This window comes from Aspergillus chevalieri, chromosome 8, assembly GCF_016861735.1.
Source record: "Aspergillus chevalieri M1 DNA, chromosome 8, nearly complete sequence".
Lineage (NCBI taxonomy): Eukaryota > Fungi > Ascomycota > Eurotiomycetes > Eurotiales > Aspergillaceae > Aspergillus > Aspergillus chevalieri.
In genome coordinates, this window is record NC_057369.1 from 406,425 (window position 1) to 424,322 (window position 17,898).

At 45.7% G+C, this 17,898-nt stretch overlaps 7 protein-coding genes across 7 annotated transcripts; 2 read left to right on the forward strand and 5 right to left on the reverse strand.

Moving 5' to 3' along the window:
• Positions 1 to 644: 644 nt before the first annotated feature.
• Positions 645 to 2,111, forward strand: ACHE_80133S (uncharacterized protein; the record flags this gene model as incomplete). Its single annotated transcript, XM_043283470.1, has 7 exons — positions 645 to 654; positions 710 to 906; positions 964 to 1,144; positions 1,206 to 1,382; positions 1,434 to 1,646; positions 1,708 to 1,915; positions 1,967 to 2,111. 7 exons carry the CDS (start codon positions 645 to 647, stop codon positions 2,109 to 2,111), a joined length of 1,131 nt encoding a protein of 376 aa, XP_043140746.1.
• Positions 2,112 to 2,207: 96 nt separating this feature from the next.
• On the forward strand, positions 2,208 to 2,623 carry ACHE_80134S (uncharacterized protein; the record flags this gene model as incomplete). The annotated part of the gene is made up of 2 exons (XM_043283471.1): positions 2,208 to 2,359; positions 2,416 to 2,623. The coding sequence occupies 2 exons, from the start codon at positions 2,208 to 2,210 to the stop codon at positions 2,621 to 2,623; spliced, it is 360 nt and encodes a 119-aa protein (XP_043140747.1).
• Positions 2,624 to 3,001: 378 nt separating this feature from the next.
• Positions 3,002 to 3,906, reverse strand: ACHE_80135A (uncharacterized protein; the record flags this gene model as incomplete). The annotated part of the gene is made up of 7 exons (XM_043283472.1): positions 3,002 to 3,078; positions 3,131 to 3,221; positions 3,278 to 3,408; positions 3,466 to 3,580; positions 3,633 to 3,704; positions 3,756 to 3,821; positions 3,883 to 3,906. 7 exons carry the CDS (start codon positions 3,904 to 3,906, stop codon positions 3,002 to 3,004), a joined length of 576 nt encoding a protein of 191 aa, XP_043140748.1.
• Positions 3,907 to 4,857: 951 nt separating this feature from the next.
• Positions 4,858 to 5,386, reverse strand: ACHE_80136A (uncharacterized protein; the record flags this gene model as incomplete). Its single annotated transcript, XM_043283473.1, has 2 exons — positions 4,858 to 5,286; positions 5,342 to 5,386. The coding sequence occupies 2 exons, from the start codon at positions 5,384 to 5,386 to the stop codon at positions 4,858 to 4,860; spliced, it is 474 nt and encodes a 157-aa protein (XP_043140749.1).
• Positions 5,387 to 11,553: 6,167 nt separating this feature from the next.
• ACHE_80137A (uncharacterized protein) lies at positions 11,554 to 12,356 on the reverse strand (the record flags this gene model as incomplete). Its single annotated transcript, XM_043283474.1, has 2 exons — positions 11,554 to 11,707; positions 11,767 to 12,356. 2 exons carry the CDS (start codon positions 12,354 to 12,356, stop codon positions 11,554 to 11,556), a joined length of 744 nt encoding a protein of 247 aa, XP_043140750.1.
• Positions 12,357 to 13,801: 1,445 nt separating this feature from the next.
• ACHE_80138A (DUF4139 domain-containing protein) lies at positions 13,802 to 16,171 on the reverse strand (the record flags this gene model as incomplete). Its single annotated transcript, XM_043283476.1, has 2 exons — positions 13,802 to 16,018; positions 16,061 to 16,171. 2 exons carry the CDS (start codon positions 16,169 to 16,171, stop codon positions 13,802 to 13,804), a joined length of 2,328 nt encoding a protein of 775 aa, XP_043140751.1.
• A 1,173-nt stretch (positions 16,172 to 17,344) lies between these two features.
• Positions 17,345 to 17,599, reverse strand: ACHE_80139A (uncharacterized protein; the record flags this gene model as incomplete). The annotated part of the gene is made up of 1 exon (XM_043283477.1): positions 17,345 to 17,599. The coding sequence occupies one exon, from the start codon at positions 17,597 to 17,599 to the stop codon at positions 17,345 to 17,347; it is 255 nt and encodes an 84-aa protein (XP_043140752.1).
• Positions 17,600 to 17,898: the final 299 nt, after the last annotated feature.

A 17,898-nucleotide genomic window follows, 5' to 3' on the forward strand; every position in this document is an offset into this window, starting at 1 on the left:
GAAAAGTGTGCACTAAGTCTTTTTAGGTTTTATCATTCAGTTCTGAGTCGTTTTGAAAGGCAAAAAGGATGTCTACAACAACTTGATACCTGTAGTCCAGGCGTTCAGTACCATCGGGAACCAGTAAGTACTTATCAAATACTTTTCAAGCACATACGAGATACTTATCTGATATGACTAGGATGTGAACGGTGAATTAATACCCTTTGTTGGATGTGTTCATTATCTTAACAACCCTCGATATCATTTTTACCGCTGGCTTCTAGGAACTCAACTGAATGTTGAGCTCCTAAAAGGGTTATTTGACAATAATATCAATCCCATGCCAGAAGAATGTAGTATGATACTACATCAAAAAACAAGGCGCCTAAAATGTGGTATGTTAATACTTATTTACTACATATAAAGTGCTTCTCTAAACACTTTATGCAGGGATTAACCACCCACAAGGATCTGGAGCCTTACTTAAACTAGGCTGTGAAGTTTATTTTTATCTACTGCTTCCTATTGATCAAAAAACCTGTCCTTACTATATCTTTCTTTCACAAGGTGTTCATCAACATCCACCACCACCATTAACCAAGACCCCAGCACGAATCATTCAGTGTCTTGAAAAAATCATTTTCAATACCCTCACACCTGATATGACAACATGTAAGTGCTTCTAAGGCATTTGACTATTACAAAAAAAGTACTAAACAATTGTTAGCCACATTTTTGAAGTCCCCTGCTCTCCAGCAGTTCTGCCATGATAATAATGCATTTACCTTAGCAGATGTTCATCAAAGTTTGAATAACACTGATCGGGTTACTGCTATAATTCAAAGACAGAAGCTTTTACATTTTCCTGAAGGGCAGCACTATAATGGAGTTGCCTTTGAAATGCAGATCAATCCTCAGATCAAGGTATGTACTTTGCAAGCGCTTCTTTAATGCCTCCAGGGTGTTAAACTAGTATTCTAGGAATATATTCAGGCAAAGTACCAAGATGACAGTGAATTTATGTTAATCTGTGCATTGAAGGAGCAATTAGAGCTCCTTTTAACACTCAAGTCATTTGAGGTTGATATGTCTTATAAGCGGCTCAAGGCTGCTAAATTAAATGAAGTTGTTTTTACAACTTATTTACCAAATCATGGCAAAAGTAAGTACTTAGTACTTGATAGGCACCCTTTAAGCACTAACACATTGAAAAATCACTTCAGTTATTACCTTAGTTCGAGTGTTCACCAATCAAGAGAGCCCAATTGGATACTATCGACTCTTTAAAAGAGTCTTTCAAGTTATTGCCAATGTGACTGGACAATCAGTTTGCTTCTGGCATATCCATCAAGAAGGCTTTCAAGGAATTATTTGTGACATGGATAATAAACAAACTAGTGGTAAGTGAAATTTTATAGTACCTAATCAGTGCTAACATACTGCTTCTTAAGGGCTTGGAAAGTACTTATATGAGCTTGATCCTTCACGTACTACTGAAGAACATCTTCGTAGTACTATAGTCTTTTGCCAGGTCCACTTTCATCGAAATATTGTCAAGGCTGTTGGAAATCATCCCAATCAGCAGGGAGTCCGTCAAAGAATGGCAGGTTTATTAACCTGTAAATGTATGGACGACTATTACAAATTACTTGATTTATTGCAAGGTAAGTACTGATTATTACTTGATAAATGCTATGTTAGCACTTCTATTGACAACAAAACTAGCACATGAGACTGATAATGCTGATAATGTCTTCCACTGGGCACAACACAAGCGAGATCCAGTAATTGCAGCTGGGTTAAATAAGCACTGCTCATTAATTCCATCTGAACATTGGGATTTTATCCGAAACTCAACCAATACTGCAGAGCAAACTCATAATAAATCCTATGCCTTTGGAAGACAGCAATTACTACTGCCTGCAGTAAAAAGGTATTTGGTTTATATCTTCCTAATAATCTATAAGTACTTACAGTTTCCTAGTGCCTGGATTCTTGATAAGCGAGATATTCAACAGTATCTTGGACGTGAAACCTTCAGTATATTTCATGCCAATCGGACAACTAATATGGAAACCCATTATTTGCGTCATATGCAACGGGATTGTAAGTACTACATTAGTATCTAGCTAGTACTAAAAAGTGCTTGACCAGTGTTTAATATTTGTCCTAATTTATATATATTAGTCTCCCGCAAGCGACAACACTCATTCAGTTCACCTACTATGGATGATGATAATATTCAATTACCAAGCACTTCTGGTATAATACCACCATCTTTAAGGAATGAACAATCATCACCTTCAGTAAGACAATCTTCAATTCGTGAACGATCATGGTCAAGGCAATCCTCAAGCCGTGGAAGAACTCCAACCCGGTAAGCATTAATCAAGCACCTAATAAACACCATAAAAATACTAATTAAGTACCAAGGTCCTCTTCCTCAGCACTTCGACGGGTTGCTTCTGCAAATATAGAAGTTCAACAGGCTCAACTTGATATTGAAAAGGAAAAAGTTGAGATTGAAAGAGAAAGATTGAAGCTTGAACAAGAACGGGTAAAGCTTGCAAGAGAACAGGCTGAGGTTCGACAACTTGAATTGCAGAATTTAGAACGGGAGAGAGAATTATACAAAAAATAGCAAAGAGAATATTACTCAGGTCTGCTATGTACTTTCAAAGTGCTTTTTAATGTTTAAAAATATGTGATGAATTACCAACTAATAGGCACTTAATAACTGCTCTCCACTAGTTATATTTAATTACTAGAAGAGCAGTCTTAAAGTACTTATGAATCACTAAAGCAGTAAAGGGTTCAATAATGTTAGCTCAGATCTGTGGTCTAGTTGTGATACCATCATGATATGTCTATTAGCTATCAAAAATATATGTATTGAGCTTATACTGAATTTCTATCTGCTAAAGAATAACTTAATATTTTGATTTAGATTTATGAATCTTTCTTTATCTAGCTAATAGATCATCCATTCTGTAAATAGATCTAATACAAATGCGATCTATTACTCTGCATCAGTGGGAAGTGAATTTGGGTCAAAAAGACTAAAGTTATCACAATGCCCCTCATTTTTGCAACAGTCTAAGCACTTAATAAGCATATATCAAGCGTTTAGAAAAATATTTTTACTTACCCTTTGCTCTCAATCCCTTCGCTGCACAACTAGGACATGGAACAGCATGGCCATTGTCCTTGCACCAACGTTGCATGGCAGCACATGATACCTAAGCACTTATCAGACATCAAAAAGGTATAAAACAAGCGCTTTGAATGTACTTACAGTGCCTTTCTTCGTGAGAGGGAATGGCGGCTTGGTATGGCCAGGGGGTGTGGTAGGCTCAGGAGAAGTGGACTCTGAAGGGCTGGGGGCAGGCTCAGAAGGAGGGCCTTCAATAATATTCTTGAAAAACTCTGTTATCCTTTGTAAGTGCCTGCAAAGTGCCTGTGAAGTACTTAGAATATACTTACTAACTGCTGCCTTCACTGCCTCTGGTTTTGGCCGTCCGGTTCCAGGACGCGCAACATTAACATTATGATAGTGTTTCACATGGTAACGCAGGTCATTGGTCCCAGGAAATGCTTTCTAAGTACATATTTAGCATTAGAAAAAAAATAAAGAAGTGGTAATAACTTACTTTTCCACGAATACAGTCTTCCACACGACAGAACAGCTCATCAACGTGAATGATAGTCTCCTCATTCTCTCCCTAAACACTTGTTAGCACCTTCCAAACATCTCAGTAACATTTAATTCATACCTCCTTAATCAGAGGTAGCGACAGGGTTCCAGCGGGCACACGGTCAAGATAGGCTTTGTACGCGGGCTTCTTTCATTAATATGCATTTGTTAAGTGCTTCTTAAACGCATGGCTGATATTTCCTTACCACATCTGCAAGCGTAGAAGGCATTATGACGGCAGGAAGGGGGGTTGTATATCAATTGTGTAGGCACTAGGCAGATGAAGGATTTCAACATAAGAAAGAAGGTGTAATTTTGGGGCACGCTCAGTGTTGTGGATCATGTGATTTAGCGGGACTCGGTAAGGGCGTTCCGGGGCTCTCCGAGCGCTAGCGCGGGGCGCTCCGACCTACAACCTCAGCCCCGGAACCACCTTACCAAGTCCCATTAAGTCACATGACCCACTAACATTTGTCGGAATATAGAGGTTCCTTACCGAACAATACCAACTGATGCCTGATTGATGCCTCACTGATATCATATGGCGCAAGCAGCTTATTCATTCCTTTGCCCTTATTGCTGTTAAAACCGCACATTCGCTTAGAATACTCTGTTAGGTAGCTACGGTCTTATATAGGATCCTAGATAGCTTCATTTGCACAAATCAGGAATAGATCCCGGGGAGGTAGCCCTGGATCCGGTCAGTGATTTGCTTCAGCTCTGCTGTTTCTGAGGATGGCAGCTGCGTGGGCGCATTGGTCGTGGTCTTTGTGATTGTATGGGTGGTTAGACCATGGAGACGCGGCTCTGACCACCCCTTTCTTCCTTGCGCCCCCCATTGTCAGCGACAACTGGGGAGAACAATGTTGAAAGTTATCAATCGATTCCGCGTGAAGTTAAATACAAGATTCAAGTTTTCCGCAGTGCGGGAACTCGCTCAGAAGGTGGGGGTCGCCACTGAGGAGCTGTTTTTATGTTGTGGAGCATAAGAGATCTTTTGCGTGTTGCGTCATCAGGCATATTTCCATTTTCGGCAACATCTAAAATAATCCCTTAGGATCTGGCAATTTCCCATCCATAATCTGATCTGGTATATGAGCTTGGATAATCTTATCTTCTCTTAGATATTCATCTTGTGAGTATAAATTTAGCGTCTCTCATCTTAGATTTTGGATATTATTCTAGATATTGAACGTAGATTTGCATGGAATCCGCCATTTCCACCAAATCGAGTCATCGGCCTCATTTACTTCCGCCTGCCCAGGGATAAACACCTCCTCCTCCCTCTCTTCCAACAGCTCCACCCACGATGATTTTCGCATGTTATGATGTATGACTACTGTGTCTTCAGTAGGAGATTTGTCATCCAGGACAGCAATCCACCTAGTACTTAGACTGCTTGCATGGTGGCTTGTGAGGTCTTCTAGGAGATTGCGTGCGTAACAGCGAATTTCGGCGTCAGAAGCACCTTTAAAACCTATGGTGAAATCAGGAATGGGCGGGTCGCTCTGCCATTCATCCAAGATTTCTTGGGATGGATCACGGACAAGACTGAAGATGTTGGCTGCTTGTTCTGGGAGAGCATAGTCAGTCATTAGGCAATTGATTACCTGTAGATAAATTTAGCAGTGCGGGATGAAAACTTCACGGTCACTATTTACAAACCCTTGCAGGCATCTGGGCAGTGCAAAAGAGAAGAATTGTAGACATGATGGATACTGTGTGATTGAAAATATTGTTCAGACAGCGATGGAGAGGATGTTGGTTCAAAAACAATGGCTGGGGCAGGAGGCGGGAGGCTGTGAGCTAGCTTCGTATGTAAAGCTTGGTCTGGCGCTAGACCTGCTTTGCGTCTCTACCCAATCTCATTGGTGGACGCATTGTCGCAAGGCTATTTTGCCCTGTAGATCTGGGGCAGTGCCCCTCTGCTTTTTTAGATTTGACACTCAACGCTCCCAGGCAACACATGGATGAGGACCAGGGAGATCAACACCGCAAGGTCGGGGGCAGCGGTGCCAACAAGAACCCTTTCAAGGGGAAAGCGAATAAGGGGTTGAAGATGCCACCGGCCGGGAATTCTTGGAGCGACAACAAGGCCTATACATCCCCATAAGAATTTCCTTTTGCGTCATCTGGACAAGGAGGAAGAGGGTATGTTGAAGAAAGCAACCCATTTGAACATATCACAGCGACTGACTTCTTACTAAGGGCGTATCTTTTTCCCATATCCGGAGCATCTCAGAGTTCGCAGGGTGCATCCTTGAGGAATGCCTATAAGGCACATGATGTCAAAACGCACATCTCCGGCAAGAGTGCAGATGGGACTTGGTTCAAGATTACTGGGTTTACTGGTGATGCAGGGTAAGATCTATCGATTTCTGGTGCTGGCAGAATCACTTACTGATGATATGACTAGACCATACTGCAAGGCTTTCTCTGCCAGCCCGCAGGGTAAGATTTTCTGTACCAACAAGAACGTCGAAGGTGACTAGAAATTTGAAGTTGCTGAATATGTATATGAATGGGATGGAACAAACTTCAAGTATGTTGGAAAATAGTGGCAGGCATGAATTGCAGATCTAGATTGTCACGGCGCTCTACTAGGATGATGGAACGTCCAACTCATGGGTTCTACCTAGGTAGCTATCGACGAGAATAATCAACATGAGGAAGGAAGAAAGGAGGTAACGCCATATTTATCAACAAAGCAATAAAGCAAACAACCACACCTCACGTGATAATCAACCAACGTGACCAGGCCGTCACATTACCCCCCGGCTTCAATAGGCATTGTCCTCAATGTCATGGTCAACCCACAGGTAAGAAAACATGAGAAGGCAACAATACATGAGACACTTGAAAAAGAAAAACACATGAACATGTCCAAACATCTCCAAAAATCAATCATCGAGATCATTAAGGTCATCAAGACGGTTTGCCTCTAACCTTGCAATCATCTGCTGGTTCCATATTTTATTGGATTCCTTGTGTGCCTTCATGGAACAATCCTTCACCCAATGATCAGAGGAGCCACATCTCACACAGGATCCTTGTTGTCGTCGTCTGTTCCTTTCATCTAGGGAGGTGGACGCTGCTGACAGGGAGTTGATATTGATGACGCTGAGGTCCATAGGATCAGACTTGGTGTGAGAGCCAGATTGGTGTGATTGAGAGTGGGAAACATTGGTGGAATTTGAGCTGAAAGAATGACTTCCCAATTGTTGAACCACACGAAGGAAATCAGTGTATGATTTTGGAAGATTCAACTGCTGGTTGAGACGTCCTCGGAGAGTAGGATTGAGGCCTTTCCTGAACGCTGAAATCTTGGTGACATCAGGCCAATCTTTGCCCTTTGCCTCATAAAGAATCCTCTCAAACTTGGCGATGTAGGCTGCCACAGATTCACCACTATCCTGCTTTAGGACTAGTAGATAATCTTCAGCTTCTTGAACCTTGTTGGGGTTGTCATAAACCAGAGATAGTTGATCAAGGATGGTGTTGTAATCCCAGGTGTTGGTGTCTTCTGCATAAGATAACTGGGGAAGAACTAGAGCTTGGACTTTGCTTTCCAGATTCAGATAGACATAGTAGAACTGAGCCACTGCATCACCAATAGCTGGAGCATCAATCCTAAGCTTAGCCTTCATCGAAGCAAGCCAGGTATCAAACTTCAAAGATTGGCCATTGAATTTCTCGGGATCAGGGAGGCATGGCTTTGGTCGTTGAAGTGGTTTGGGTTCATTTTTGACGGATTCGATTTCATTCTGGAGGGCGCGGATCGTAGAAGAAAATTCGTTTCGGAGTTCTTGAAAGGGGTCCATGATCTTTAAGAAAGGGATCGTGAGCTTGAATCTTGAAAAACTTAAGTCTTGAGAACTTGAAGGGGTGCCAGCATAGTCGCAACCACTGGACTTCTTGAAAGTTGAACTTGAATATGCCAACAACAGAAGTTTCAGTCCTGAGCTCTAGAAACTTAACTGAAGCAGCGCTTGACTTGACTTGAGGATGAACTTGAGGATGGAAACTTGAATGGAGACACTGTTATAGCCTGGCCAGCTCCCGAACTGCGGCACCAGCGAATCCCTTGAAGGGAGAAGCCTTTGGTATTTCTCTCCCTAAGGTATAAAAGGAGGATGTTGATTATTATGTCACGGCGCTCTACTAGGATGATGGAACGTCCAACTCATGGGTTCTACCTAGGTAGCTATCGACGAGAATAATCAACATGAGGAAGGAAGAAAGGAGGTAACGCCATATTTATCAACAAAGCAATAAAGCAAACAACCACACCTCACGTGATAATCAACCAACGTGACCAGGCCGTCACATAGATCTCGAGATTCTTGCTACTTACCTATGATATGATATGTGTCATGGCCACGATTCTAGGGTTCATTCTGAAAATATAACCCTGCGTCAGGAGTAGGCTGACTATGGGATGGGAATTCAGGATACTGTTAGGGCGAAATGCAGCCGGTGGCTTCAGCTTGGGCGGCTGACGACTTCAGCTCATGCGGCTGATGGACTCATCTCATCTTGGCGTACATCTGCCCGCCACTATACAGTGTATATATAGCTTCTATATTGGCATCACATCCAGGAGGCCAGCGATTAGTTTTGAGGACGGCAGTCCACAGCCTTTCTTAAGGGCGGTAATGCAGATTCATTTCCTTGCGCCTACATGTTTCTAGACCTCGCCCTCACCCGCGGGTAATCAAACAAGACAAACCGAAGTCACTACCATATGTCTTGACCATTGTCGAATCAGAGGGGTTGAATTCTATATACCAATTCCGATAACGTAGTTGATAAGCGAACGGCGCACTTGGTGCCTCACGACCTCGTCTCATCTTCAACTCGTGGTTTCTCAACAACAACAAATGGAATCCGCTTCCAAAGAAAGTAGACTCTTGTTGGCTATTTAGTCTATCAAAAAACGCGATGGCACTAGTATTCGAGAAGCTGCTCGGATCTATAACGTGTCACAGACGACCTTACGCGCCAGAATGAACGGTAGAAGCGCTCGACAGGATCTTCAGCCAAATTCAACTAGATTAACAAAACTGGAAAAGGAGGCTATGGTTTGACATGTTTTAGATCTGGACTTGCGAGGGTTTTTGCCTAGATTGGCTGATGTTGAAGATATCGCGAATCTTCTGCTCGCAGATCGCAACGCAGGACGTGTTGGGAAGCGCTGGGCATTGAACTATGTCAAGAGACAACCAGAGCTCAATACACGCCTAAATCGCCCATATGACTACCAAAGAGCCCTGTGCGAAGATCCTGAGAGAATTCAGGCATGATTCAATCGTGTATGGAATATGCGAGCCAAGTACGGCATTGAAGATGCTGATGTCTATAACTTTGATGAGACTGGATTTTATGATGGGTGTTATACTGCCTTCAATGGTAGTGACGCGCGCTGATCGACGTGGACAAGCAAAAAGAGTCCAGCCTGGTAATCGGGAATGGGCTACGGTTATCCAGGGAGTCAATGCAGATGGGTGGTGCATCCCGCCATTTATCATACTTCAAGGAGCTTACCATCTGGCGGACTGGTACTCAGAGAGCAACCTTCCGCCAGAATGGGTGATTGAAACCACCCATAATGGATGGACCGACAATGAGACTGGCCTTGAATGGATTCAGCATTTTGATAAATAAACAGCTTCCCGCGTGAAGGGTGCATATCGGATGTTATTGCTTGACGGCCATGGGAGCCACCATTCAGCTAAGTTTGACCAATTTTGCAAGGACAGGAACATCATCGCCGTCTGTATGCCACCTCACTCATCTCACATTCTTCAGTCACTTGATCTTGGATGCTTTAGTCCACTCAAGCGGGCATACAGTCGCCAGATAGAAGGACTCATCAAATCACACATTAATCATGTTACCAAACTTGATTTCCTCATTGCGTTTTGCGAGGCATTCTTTACATCTATGACCAAAGAAAATGTCAAGGCAGGATTCAGAGGCTCTGGTTTAGTACCTCTGGACCCTGAAGCTGTTTTGTCGAAGCTAGACGTCAGGTTAGGGACACCAACATCATCTGACTTGCCTCCAACTTCTGCCAACCATTGGGTTTCTCAAATGCCACACAACTCAACTGAAGCAGTTTCGCCGTCTACATTCATCAAGACTTGTATCTCCAGACATCAGAGCAGCTCTCCAACACCAATATATACTGCTGTTGACCAACTTGCAAGGGGGACGCAAGCATTAGCCCATACAATTGCCTTTTTGAACGCCCGAGTCCATTCACTAGAGAAGGCAAATCGGGAACTCAGCAAGCGCCGACGGGCAAAAAAAAAACCGTCTGCAACATGAAGGGGTACTTTCTGTAGAAGATGGACAAGGTTTGATTAACCAGAAGGATATTGATGCGCAACTGGAGCATGAAATACGCGAGGAAGGTAGTCGGAAAATACAGACTGAGCCAAATCAGCGACACTGTAGCAGGTGCAGAGGGACTGGGCATAACTCTAGGACATGCAAATAATATGAAAAAAGGGTTTATTATATACAACGTATCCCACATGCGAATGTAACACACGGGCGAATGTAACACGAAATCGCTCCGACGCGACTTCCGACTTCCACCACAAATATCACCACAACCAAGGATGCCTTAGAAACATGATAAAAACAAGTAACACTGGCCCTTCAAGCTATGTAAAATGACAAAAATCTAAGCGCCTGAGCCGCTGTTAGGTTCTATCACGTGGAGCATGAGAAGCTTAGTCGCCGCCGGCGTGGCATGCGATGAGGATGCAATATATCGGCCAATTTACGGAGGCTCAACAGATCTAGAGGAAGCAACAATTGTTGAACACATACTTGATCTAGATTCCAAAGGGTTTCCTCCTCGGCTGTCTGGTGTGGAAGATATAGCCAACTGACTACTCGCAACGCGCGACGCGGGACGCGTTGGGGTAAACTAGGCTAGCACCTTTATCAAACGGCACCCAGAGCTCACAGCTCGTTCTAATCGGAATTATGACTATTAGAGATTCCTATACAAGGACTCAGAAGCTATTCGTCGTTGGTTTACGCTCGTTCGAAGCATAACCGCAAAGTATGGCGTCCAGGAAGCAGATATCTTAACTTCAATGAAACTGGATTTCAGATGGGAGTGATCTCGACTACAATGGTTGTCACAAGCTCCGAACGATATGGCAAAGCAAAAACAAAATAGCCTGGTAATCGCGAATGGTCGCAGTGATCCAGAAATACATCCTTGCGAAAGGCACGATGAGGAGGATAATGCATAAGATGAATTTGATGAAGCAGCGATTCATGATGTTCGGGCGGCAAACGAGGCCCTTAGCAAACGCCGGAGGGCTTGAAAAAACACGTCTAAGGAAAGGAGGGTCGCGTTGAATACAGGAAGCTCAGGAATTAGGGGATCAAATGGAGATCGAGGTACAACTAATGAAGGAAATACGCATTAGGGCTGGTCGGCGACCGCGGACTGAGACACGCGCGCGGCACTGTGGCAATTGCGGAAAGGCCGCACGCAATGCACGTTCCTGTCAGATAGTAGTAGAGACGTTGGAGGAAGACAATTCTGAAATAGTTTCAATGGAATTTTAGGTGCATTGGTGGAGATGTTGGGGTTAACGTCGTGGCGGAGCGATTTCGTTACATTCGACCGTGTGTTACATTCGCATGTGGAGTACGTTATTCATGAATAAAATCAACTGATTACTGTGATTTAGTGGTGTAATTGATGCTTGAATATGAGGATCCAAAGAAAGTGCGCCGTTCGCTTATCAACTAGTTTATTATTGTTGGTTTTGCAGGTAATATTCTAGCACGGATGAATCAGAATGCATTGAAAAGTCACCTATTTTCAAAGGAGGTGCCAATTATTTCTACATATGGCTCTTCTTCTGTCGGCTAGCGACGTTTGGATCGTTCTGTTGATATGCATCACACAGCCAGCGTTGATCGAAAGGCTCGGCTTTGTCTACAAATCTCAAATCAGTAGACAATCGAACAACCCCCTCCTCACTCTCGTTACGACAGCTGGGCAATATTTGTCAGATTTCCACTTGGTTTCCACGGTGTACAAAGAGATTGCTCACCTTGCATGGATTTTGAATGGATTGTGGAAAACCACGTCGCCGGCCTCGTACGGCGTTATGAGCCATCGTCGTCCCCAGAATTTACCAAATGTGGCTGCATTGCGATCCAAAAACCCGCCGGCCATCATATTCTTATTATAAGCAGAAATACGCTCTTCATCGGTTAAATCCTTGCCCTTTTCTGCAAAGTCTTGTTCAATCTTCTTCCCAATCTTGACCGAGTCTTCGAGGTACATCAGTCCTCCGCCGGTCACAGAACAGTCACCAAGTGGGATCCACGCGGTAATTGATGTCGGTGGACCGGCTCGCAAGAAGATCTGGTCGTAATGGACTGGAGTCGTTTCAGCACCGGGGACATTGCATCTCAGAGTCGCTCGTCTCAGAAGCATCGGCTCCTTGAACTGACAAAGTTTTCCGACGAAAGCTCCCAGTGGCTCGACTGCATTGGTTCTGAAGTCGAAATAGAAATCTGCGACGTGTGCCTTGAAAGTCTTCTCAACGAAGATGCCTTCATCTTTTATTCCGTTGACGACGCGAAGTGCACCTGGTAGCAAAAAAGTTTCGCCAATCTGCCCCGGAAAAGATTCCATCGCAAGGATTAGTCCGAGGACGGAGGCTATTGCCAAACCGATGCCTGCGCACATAGCTGTCAGTCATGGCTGCCCTGGTTGAAAATTTCAGCAATGTAGATGATAATATCGCTGCCGCCGCCTGTAAGGACAATCACCAGGTCTCTGGCTGAAAAGAGATCGCTGGGGTTGAGTGGGACCGAGGTTTCCATGGCTGCAAAGTACTATTTCCTACGAGAGAAGTTGTGAATCTGAACAGAGAAAGATGGAGCGCGCTGTCCATATTTTAAACCAAGTATATTGTGGGGGAAGACGATAATTTCCCGGGAAGTCCGCTATCAATCAAACACTCAAGTACAATGACGCTAAGGAAAGAGCTGTTATGAAAATGATGCTCGAAATACTATCCATCTACTTGCAGCATTTGGAAATATCTATCAAAATAGAAGGACAGCTATCGAGTCTATGAATCATCACGAAGCCGCCGGTGAAGATGTCTCGGCGAATGAATGCGTGGACACTAGTCGATCGAATGAATCCCGCTTTCTCGTACATCAGCTGAATCTCAGCTCACCGCCGACGCTCGTCTACATTTGTAGGCTTTATCTCCATAACCCCTCGCACCCCGCCGGCCAGTGTCATTCACACTATAAGACGGATTATCAGGGCAGTGATGAGCAGACGTAGACTACGACACGATTCTCAAAATATCCAAATTATACGTATCCAAATTCGCAAATTGCAGATTTGCCATCACATCACATCACACGCACAGATCAGTAATCCTCCAGACACGACACCCGTCCCGTCCTCCTCTTCATGAACCTCAAAATCCACATGGCCCGTTCGGCTCTTGTCGTACTCAGGATATTCATTTTGGGTCGTGTCGAAATCGTAGACGCCTGCGAGGAAATAGCATCGTCAATAGCCGGGGTTGCCAGAGGCAGAGGGAGGGTGCTATCACTATCTCGGCGATCTCGGCGGGCCGGTACGGGCGAGGCCGAGACTGGGGAAGGAAAATTGGTGGTTGATGTAGTAGACATGTTTGTTATGCGGCCGGGTAGAAAAGGTAGAATTGGCTTGGTCTTCTGCGTTTTTGGGGTATATATTGATAGGGTTGGGTTGATTGGAGAAGAACTGGCTGGAGAGCTTGGGGTGTTCGTCGTTACGTGGAGCCAAGGCTGTCATGATTTAGAAGGTTTGACAACGGGAAAGGAAACACGTAGGCACAAGGAAATGAATCTGCATTGCTGCCCTTAAGAAAGGCTATGGACATGTGAGTTCCTAATACTGATACTACGAATCAGGTAATCTCTCTCATGTTGTTAATGTCAATATTTCATCTCTAGAGTTATATTCACTCAAGAGTAATCTGGCTACAGATACTGAAATAAAGAGAAGCTATCCAAAGGTAGCAAACCACAAACAACATCATCATTCCATAGCAAGCATCATGATCATGCGACTCACGATACGCTAACATCATTCCCCCTCGGTGCCTTCATCTCATACTCCAGCACCAATCTCACATCCTTCCCGGGCTCCAATTGCATAACCCACTTGATCTCTCCGTCCTTGCCCAAAAACGCGTCTCCTTTACCCTTGGTTTCCTCCACCGCAATAGCCACCTTATCACCCTCCCTGGCCAGTCCTTTCGGCTCCGAAATATTCATCTGTAGCTTCTCGTCATTGCTCATAGGGACCTGGTCCAGCACGATGATATTCGCGGGAGTGGTCTTGGTATTCTTCACCCAGCAGCTGCGTCTGAAAATCGCAGTGTCCTCCTTGCCGAAGAAAGAACCGCTAGTCTCACGGCGCACCGTGGGTTTCGCGTAGGTAACCAGGATCGATGGGTCCACGCCAAGGGAAATATCGAAGAAATCGTTAGGCGCACAGTTGGGCATGGTCGTTGTCCCAAGGAAGGCGTTGTCGACGGTCATACCGACTTTGCCACGGAGGATCTGGATAGATGACGTATTACGGATGCGAGCGCGGAAGAAGGCTGCGGCACGGTGCTTCGGGACAATGACATGCTGGAGGGTTATGGATTTGAGGTCAAGTTTGGCGAGGGCGTGGCGCCGGTTGACGCTTGAGGGGGTTAGGGTGCGGCGGCCGGGGAGGTCGTAGGTTGTTGTCAGGCCGTACTCTTGGCGGGTCGAGTCTTGGTATTCAAAGTTGGGAGGCTCGGGGATTCCGTCGTCATAGTTTTCTTCGTTGTTTTCGTCGTTGGTGTCATTGCCGTCATTATTCTCGTAGGAATGAGCCGCTAGTTTTTGGGGGGGCGGAGGTGCAGATGCTGCCATGGGTGCGGCTTGCTGCATGGCTTGCTGCATCATATTTATAGGTGCGGACTGTGCCTGCATCCGGCTGACGAACTGGTCGGCTTGCCCCTCCGGCGTCGCCTGTGGTGCTGTTCCTCCAAGGAGCGATCCCGTGCCAGGCGAGGAAAAAGGGTTTGGCACATTTCCCCCAAAGGGTCGCGGTGCTGCCGTTCCAAAAAGGCTCGTCTCTCCAACCTGCGGCTGCTGTGGGGGTGGTGGCGGTGTTTGCGGTGCCTCTCGCGCCAGCGTATCTTGATCATGGCGTGCTATTTGGAATCTGTATCTGTTCTGTTGTTCCATAATTTGTAGCTGCATCTGATAATCTTGTTTGGCAGTGCGGGGGTCGACAGTCGGTCGTCCTCCCTCAGACACATTGCAAACGATCTTCTCCCATGAAGGCTGTTCGTTGCTGTCATCTTGATTGATCAGCTTCACGTGCCAGACCTGCAGAGAGGGAATGGTCTCGTGAAGCCCGGAAAACGCAGTCTGCGATGTCGATAGAGTGACTCTGGTATCACTCCAGGTTTCAGAACTTCGGTTCTGGAACTCCGCGCCGTATGTGACTCGAGCGGTTGAAGAAGGGGTGTTGATGCTCATCTCATAGCGAGAGGACCACTTCGCGCCAGGCACGACGTAGCTCAGGCGCAGAGTGACTTCTCTCTCACTGGAATCCGCTGGGCTGTCGGCCGCCTGCTCAACAACGGAGAAAGAACTGCGTCGGCTCGATCCGGGCGTAAATGGCGACTGGCTGTCAAGATGCACGACGACCTGTCCCACAGAATACGTCCAGAAATGACGTTGCTCCTGTCTCTTGCGCATCTCCTGCGACTTTCCCTGCTCACGCTCGCGCTGGTTTTTGTCACGACGTCGCTGATGTTGTATTTCAAGCTTCAGTAGTTTGTCTGATATTGGGCCGACGATCTCCTTCTCCTCCTTCAACACTTGTGCCTTTGCCTTGCGGTGCCTTTCACTCTCTATCGTATATCGTTCGACGTAGCGCTCGAGGAAATCCTGAAACTTGTCGCTCTCTGTGTACTGAGGCTGCATTCTGTTACCATAAGAATCCATGAGACTCAGCACCCGGACTGCCATGTTTTCATCGTTGCGAGCCTTGTCAAGCCTCTCCTCGGCACTTGTCCGCTCATCCCGAATCGACTTCAACTTGGGGTCTTCACTGTCGCTAGGATCGTCATTGTCGGACTCTCCATAGACATCCTCGAAAAGTAGCCGTCGAGGGACTACTTCTGTCTGGATGTCCGTGACGGTTGCTGGACCGGAGCCTTCGATGCGAATGGAGTCGACGTCAACCTTGGGGTCGAGGCCCAGGATCGTAATCTCATTCAGGCCGGACTGTCGGAAAGGCTAGAATACGATCTCAATCTCAAAAGGGACGGGATTACATACTTGGATCTTGGTGGTGATCTCCCGAACTACGGTCGCTCCCATAGGCGTCAAGTTGACGGTCTTGGTGGGGAGGTCGTAGATCTGGATCTCAGAAGTCGCGATGTCTGCCATGTTGGTTGTCTAAGAGAGAGAGATAAAAATGATCTGGAGGATGGAGGGGTTTATATCAGATTCGGATGTGACACTGCCTCATCCCGGTGCCTCAACAGGCAACCCCAGGCAGATCCCAGGCACGAACCCACCGGGCCTGTGAATCCCAGTTACTTTACTTTATTTAAATTTTTATTTCACATTATTTCTATGTCAATCTAATCGTTATGTTTATGAACTGCTATACGCGATACTTCATAGTTTTTATTTCACTATATAACTATAAGTTATATATACATTTTTTCTGCGCGCTTCATTTGTATCAGAAGGACTCTCATGCAAGGCTGGTACCGCTCTAAACCGCATGCCAAGTTTACTCAAAAACAACTCATCTGTGGCGACCGTCCCTACCTTCTGAGCGAGTTCCCACAAGTTGGTATCACGTGGCGTGCCATGTAATATATAGGTAGACACCCGACCCCTCCTTGCAATGCGCAAAGATTTCTTTTGCGCCTTTTTTCGACACCGACGTGGTCTATCTGTAAAGGGAAAATCTTGGAAACTGTCGGTCCTATCGTGTATCTTAGGCTCCGGCCAGATAAGGCACCCCGCACCCAGACCCCACAATTAGGGCGTAGAGCCACCGCCGATCAGAAGGAGAGGTGCAAAGGACCACACACACATTCTGTATCCAGCTTCTCTTCCTCAAGAATCAGTTCTGCCCTCATCCTGTTGCTTCATGTTGTAATCCTTAGGCATTGCATCCCTATCTGGTCGACGGGCGTCCTACCCTGCATCGTAGGATATTACAGAGACTTGTCGCTTGTTTTCATGTATAACTGTCGGAATTGATGTTTCGTGGTAGTAACTCGGTTCGGATCGTTATATATTGTCTTCAAGTGATCGAGCATGTCCTTTGAGTCAGTGAAAGGTTCAGGGCCTCTTCTCGCATGCGTGGTGTGATGTGCTTTCGGGCTTTGCCCTCACAACAGCTGACCACGTATGCCATACGGAGCTGAGGGGTGTCGAAGTATTCAGCGTTGGCGGCGAGTTTTTGGTTCATCAGGAGCAACCAGTCTTCGAATCAGGGTTCCTTGCCATCAGCCAACATAGGGGGATCAGGAATCTTGGTCGACTTTCGGATGGCCGGAGCAGGCGTTGCAGAGGCACGATGCGTGTTGATGCCATCCATTATCAGTCGGCAATATGGCTTCCAAATGCATCACATTCGGTCTTCACCTCGGTGAGTTGTTGCTTAACCTCTTCCATATCACGGCACAGGAGCACAATTTCTCCATCCTTGGTTTGACCTCGGAGCTCTTCTTCAGCAAGACGGGCCTTACGATCATCAAGATGGTCCTCATATCGTTGGTGGGTTACTTGGAGCTTCTCGTACAACCATTTAGGCTCATTGGAGGCATGTTGCAAGAATTCTTTCAAGGTCACCATACGTCGTCCTTAATTCTCGTCTCCATCAATGAAGATGGACGTACGTTGGTCGTCTCGGCCAATATCAATATTTGCGTCGTTTCGGTTAGCTCTGGTGAGAGCAACAGTGTTTCTCGTTCGAGGCATGTTTGCCGAAATAGTCGTATGGATCATTCGATTGTTCGGTCGGTCGGTCAGTCGGTGTGCGGGACACGCTACTATGATTTTATGATCGCTGGATCGAACCAATGAAGAAGGCGTGTGGGAAGGAAAAGGCGAGATTCGATATTATGTCACGAACTCGGAATAATAGATAATAA